This window comes from Oryzias latipes, chromosome 3 (genome assembly GCF_053564925.1).
Source record: "Oryzias latipes strain Hd-rR chromosome 3, Olatipes_Hd-rR_3.1".
Classification (NCBI taxonomy): Eukaryota; Metazoa; Chordata; class Actinopteri; order Beloniformes; family Adrianichthyidae; genus Oryzias; species Oryzias latipes.
In genome coordinates, this window is record NC_136239.1 from 30,137,309 (window position 1) to 30,143,308 (window position 6,000).

The following is a 6,000-nucleotide window of genomic DNA, read 5'->3' on the forward strand; positions in this document are numbered from 1 at the left end:
TAGAATTTTCATTATATTGCTCCTTTTTCTACAAATATTTATTTTTCTTCCCCAAATTAGTTTACCTACAAAACAGCCCTTATTTTGCAAGTAAAAAATAAATAAATAAGATTTGTAATAGTTGATTTAAAAAAAAATAGAATTAATTACCAGAGTTACAGACTTTGGCTGCCACTTTTACTTTAGTTTCCTTTTTTAGCTTGTATAATTATTTTTAAAACATTTTAAGCTAATACAACATAGCTTTGAGAATATTTGAAATCTAATTAAACAGTTATGACAAATATATAAGTTCCAACTTGGAGGTTTTTGGAACCTTTAATTGTTTTTCCATTGTGTGTTTTGAACGGTAAATGGTATTTGGTGTAGGGGTATATGTAACAATCATCTACCTTTCTTGAGGGCCCAGGGCCCTCTTACAGTCACAGTCCTATTCACCTAGACATATGGTATTCACAAACTGATGACAACAGCTCTACTGCCCAACACTGGCACCAACCTATAACCACAAGGGGTGGTTATATTATGGTTCAAGGCGGGGGCCGAACCTGCGAACGTTTGATCAGGGGTCGACCGCTCTACCTCTGCACCATAGTTGTCCTGAAGCTCTGTGAAGTGAAGTTTTCATCAAGGCAATCATTGCAGAGAATAAATGACCATCCTTCACTGTTAAATATGGGTGCGGTTTTCAAAAATAAAACAGCAGACGTCTTTTAGACATCCTTGCTCCAAAATCTATATTTCCTCCGGTAACCTAACATTAAGATGTGTCCCAGGTTCTATTCAATTCAACAGCTGGGTGACTTCTTCTGAATACTGACTGCTTTTATGTTTTCTTTTTCTTCGGTCAAACATGAGAACGATAACGGTTCTTTATGTTCAAAATGGTGTATAAGTACCGGTATGTATTATGCAAATATGAATATATTTAACAGGGCAGGACTGGTAAGTATAATTCTCAGTTGTTATTTTTTGTGATGCGCTAAGTTACTTTCTACAAAACATTTTTCATGCAGATACTGCACTGGCAAGTGTGTGATACGCTAAATAGAGGCTTACAGTCTTATTATCTTTTAATTTGAATTTATAAGGGTAACTGTCTAATTCCTTTGAATGAAGAAATGGAAGAATTCGTCTTGAAAGACCCTTTCCTGACATGTGAAGACTGAGGCCACAGAAAACCGTACAAATAGACAAAAAGGAATCAAACGCCAAAGACAGATGGAAAAGCATGATGTTCTGCGTTAATATATGAATGCTATAATCACAGACACATCTGAAAAAGGGAAGATGGCAAGGTAACTAAGACTTGGAATAAAGCAGATCAGAATGTAGTAAATGTTTCAGAGAGCCAGGGCTCAATTTTTGGTTTAAACTGCGGCTTGCAGTCAAAACCACATTAAAAGCCCTCCTGGTACTGTTGCTGCAAATATTTTACAAATGCAGATTCCTCTTTTCCTGCCTCAAGAAGACATTTAACTTCAGTCAAAAACTGGTTTTAAGATTTTAAAAATGTACTTTTATTAATCATCTGAAGGATTTATAACTCAAAATACAAGAAATAGAAATAATTGATTGCAGTGTTAAAGGAGATCTCTGTCTGGACGATCTAAGGCCAACCTAAGTGTTAAGAGCTAAACACTGAGATATGTTTTGATAACTTCTAAACATCAAGCACACATTTTTAAAAAACATGGTTCTAAAAAAATATTTTTAAAAAAATGTATGCTTGTGGTAAAAATCTTTTTTTTAATCCTTCCTCCATTCATTAAGTGGATTTCTGGATTGTGACTGTTCAGTATTGCTCAGAGAAACTGGAGGCAAAATGTGATGACAACTTATTCTGTAGATTTTAGATTATCACATAACAAAACATAAATATTAATCCCAGATAATGGCAACATGGTACTGCTGCAGTCTGTTTTTTGTTTTACCATTTGTAATAATCTATCCTTATCATAAAGTGTCCCAGAACCGCTTATCAATCCTTAAAGACTGACTTTCATTTTAATTCACAACCTTATTTCTCATTTCAATTTACAATTGAATTAAATAGTGATTCCAATTTTAAATATCCATTTCAAAGCCAATTTCATTTAATTTTGACAATAAATTGCTTTAACTCACAGATTTGAACAATTGGTATTGCACATTGTAAATAAAGATAGTCTCAAATCAGTTAAATGCTAAATCTGCTCTTTGATGCATTTTATAGTATATAAAGAAAATGCTAAATTTTGTCTGAAATTTTTGACATACATCATTTCAAATAAAAATAAATAAATTCAAGTAAATATTTTGTTCACCTCAAAACAGAAACCATCTCTTTGTTTATATACTAAGATAATCAGTTGTAATAAATTAAAAATGAAATATTGCACAACTCTGTTTTCTCTATTCAATATCTGCCATCTCTCTCATTGGACAGTCCTTCTTTAGAGACCATCCTTACTTAAGTTGGATACAACCTTGTTTGCAAGACAGGCTTCCACATAGACTTTTGTAATTGTCAACTAGATTGTCCTTTTGTGTTTTCACAGTGCATGGTAAGGTGGCTGTGTAAGGTGTGGGTGTAGCATGCAAACAGATTTGATATAAGCCCGTTTAAAAAAAACATACAGATGCCACAGTAATCTGTGAAGTTGATGTTAATCCTTCAATTTGGTAATGCTACATTATCATTTGATGCAGAAAATGTTAGCAACAGCAGCATAAACAACTGTTGTTACTGTTGAATCAACACACGCTTAACGGCATTTTAATGATAAAAGTTATTTTCATTTTGCCCTGAATGGCAGTTGTTGTTACACTCTCGTCACCATGCACTAAAAGTATGTGTCAATGTTTGAAAGACATAATTAACATGAGATTTTTAATAGAAGTTGGTGGGGAGAAGTGGAGGAATGATGCGCTTCAGTAAAACAAAATGCAAAAGACAGAGTTAGGGGTTGATGAAGGGAGAACCCCAGAAGAGGAACATGAAAAATGCTAAACAAAAACGTTTTAAATATTCTTTAAATGTGACCCCATGTGACTAATCCACAGTGATTCCATGTTGACATCATGAGCCCCGATCATATGACTAAAGCTTTGTGTAGTATTCACCAACAGCAAAGTCATTCCACTGTGTCATCGCAATTGTCTTCAGCAACTACTGCTTCAAAATTTGATAAAAGAAGCCGTTTCTTTTTAAATCAACACTGAAATTCTCAAGTAAGATTTTTTCTAAATGGAATGATTTGGGGAATGTTCACTAGCAAGATTAGTTTAAAATAGCAGGCAGATCATTAAAGTCACTGACTAAAATCTTGAAGGTGGAAAGCTCGAGTTTTTTTTTAAATATTTATTTGATAATCCAATCTGTCTGTATTCCTTCAAAAAACAGATCAAACACCAAATTATTTCATTGCTTCTGTGAAAGTGCATGTTAATGTGGCAACTGCAGAAACAATGCAATGGTAAAAATGATCTGCTATGTGTAATAATTTTTACAATATGTGAACGAAAAGTCATTGCAGCCTGAATACATATGACACAGATAAGCTCCTTATTTTGTTAAATGAAAGGCCTGCATATGGAATGACACTGAAACACTTGGATCAATCAAGCAAGATGATCTTTTTGTAGAAATACAGAAAAATACTAACCCCAATGAGGATTTTTACTTATTCCTCAAATTTCTGCTGATGCTTTCATTTATCTTAAAATCATTGAGTGCATAAAACATTTTTGTTTGTTTTTTTGTATGTTGTTTAAAGCATGCATGTGTGTTTACATACATTCCTTGACCAAATTGCCTATAAGTGAGATTTCAACTATTTACTCTGAGTCATACCCTGCCCTCATAGTACAATCAACCTTCCCTGGTGTCTGCTCAACCAGTTTACACAGTGAACTCCCTCAACAGGAGACATTTTACATCAAAAAATGCCTATTAAAAGGGCATCTGCATATTAAATGTTTATAAGGGCTGTTTTGTAGGTAAAATAATTTGGGAAAGAAAAATAAATGTACTCAAAACATTCAAATTGTCTTTAATCTGCTATCCTTTGTATAAGGATGCCACTATGTAATCCAAAAATAATTCTTAATTTTTTTATTGTAGGAATTAATTCCCAAACTATTATTTTTTTATTTGACAACTCTTCAAAAGTTTCCACAAAAAATACTAATTATTGCAAATAAATATTCTGGGAAATGTGTATTAATTTTAAAGCCAAAATGTATATTCTGTTGTTTTGAAATATATATCCTGTAATACTTATGGTGGCACAATGGTGCATATTTTATTTTCTGCAAAATGAGATTAGCCTCCTACGCCTTTCCTCATAAGTTTGAACGCCTGTGGAGAGGCAAATCCAAAAAGTTTATCAGACTTTAGCTTAAAACTTTTGCCACTAAGGTAAGTACAGCAGCTGTGCTAGCCTGTTAGCCTAGCATGCTACTGACAGCTGGTTGTGACAAGACATGATGGAGGTGACTGACTACTAGACAAAAATATATATATTTACATGGGAAAGGGAAAATAAATTCACTAATACATGAGTTTTGCTCCACAATAATTTTTTTAATCAAAATTTTGATATATTATGCTGCTGTTGAAAGTTACCAGGGAAAGTTACCAGAACAGTAGCCTAGCAGATGAGAAACGTATTGCGCCTTTAGTTCACAGCCCGCGTGCACAGACGGTGACAGGGAACCGCACTGACCTGAAGGGCCTACCGGCTGCTGCCCGTCCTCCCCAAAGATCAGTCTGAAGTCCAGCTCCTCATTCCCGGGGCAGTTTGCAGTAGTCATCGAGTTTGAGTCAGCTCGGGTTCTCACCCCGCCACTCGACCGTCAACCGCTGGAGCAGCAAAAAATAACAGGTCCTAAATGTCAAAACATTTGCCGACTTTTCTACGGCGCCAAAAAAAAGAGAGAAAAAGAAGAAGAAAAAAACGCTTTTTATGTTAAATACGTGGGGTTTGCGTTGCGCGCGAAGCCCTGTGTGTGTTTCAAAAATCCAAAATAATAAAAGGTTTGGTGGCGCCTCTTCCTCTGGCAGTTGACGAGCGGAATTCTGGCTTCAACTTCAGTGAAAGTCGCCTGCCCCCCTACGCCGGCTTTCTCCGGCTCTGACTTCTCGTCTGTGTCTCCCCGCCGAGCGTGAAAACACAAACAAACAAACAAAAGTGTTTTAACGTGGACTAAAACGCCTCCGCGCCGCCCGTGTAAATGTCCCGTCCCGGTGTCTCCTCTTGCCTGCTTCGGTCTCTCCCACCGGAGCTCCAATCCCAACTTTTACTAACCCCGCGTCACAAGGCAGTTCCTCTCCCGCGGTGACGTCAGCAGACACAACACAACCCAAGACGGACCCACAACCATGCAGCTAATAATTAACGATGAACAAGGAAAAAAACGTGACTTTTTACATATTTGACACATGGAAAATTAATAATACATGCTTAGTAGAGATACACACTTTTCAGTAATCGATTTCATAGCTTTAAGGACTTAAAATGTTGCAAACAAAAAGTGTTTTTTTTTCTCATAAAATTATTATATATTAATTTTAGCTAAATAGAAAAAAAATCACAATTTGATCACATTGATCTAGAAGTGACTTTATTAATCTGAACCAGTAGATTGCCTCCAGTTGCACCTGGCCTCCTATCCCATCTCTTTGACTGGTTCTAATCCAAGCCAAAATTGGCTGGAAGAATAACAACATGCTGCACTTTTTACCTTTAGATCCCTCAAGCCTGTACCGACACCACTACTTGATGACTAATCAATGTCATTTAGTCAAGTGACTGGCCCATAAGCCGCTGTTGTGGATCCGCAAACATCTTGGTCACAGCTTATTTTTAGCCAATTAAATTGTAGACCCTGCTTTACACAATTGGAGCTCGTCCAGAAGGGTTTTTCTCCGTCCAGGCAAGATGAAATCTTCTTTGTGACCCTGCAAAAAAGGACTGTTTAGGATTGTTAGGTTTTTTTTAAACCAAAAAGTAAAAA

General features: G+C 35.9%; 1 protein-coding gene across 1 annotated transcript in view; it reads right to left on the reverse strand.

The window, feature by feature from the left end:
• Positions 1 to 5,323, reverse strand: part of nfatc3a (nuclear factor of activated T cells 3a) — a 62,784-nt gene extending 57,461 nt beyond the window's left edge. Inside the window, exon 1 of the mRNA XM_004067396.5 lies at positions 4,710 to 5,323. Coding sequence (XP_004067444.1) covers positions 4,710 to 4,797 — 88 coding nt within the window. The 5' untranslated portion in view covers positions 4,798 to 5,323. The remainder of the gene's footprint in view (positions 1 to 4,709) is intronic.
• Between the last annotated feature and the right edge of the window lie 677 nt (positions 5,324 to 6,000).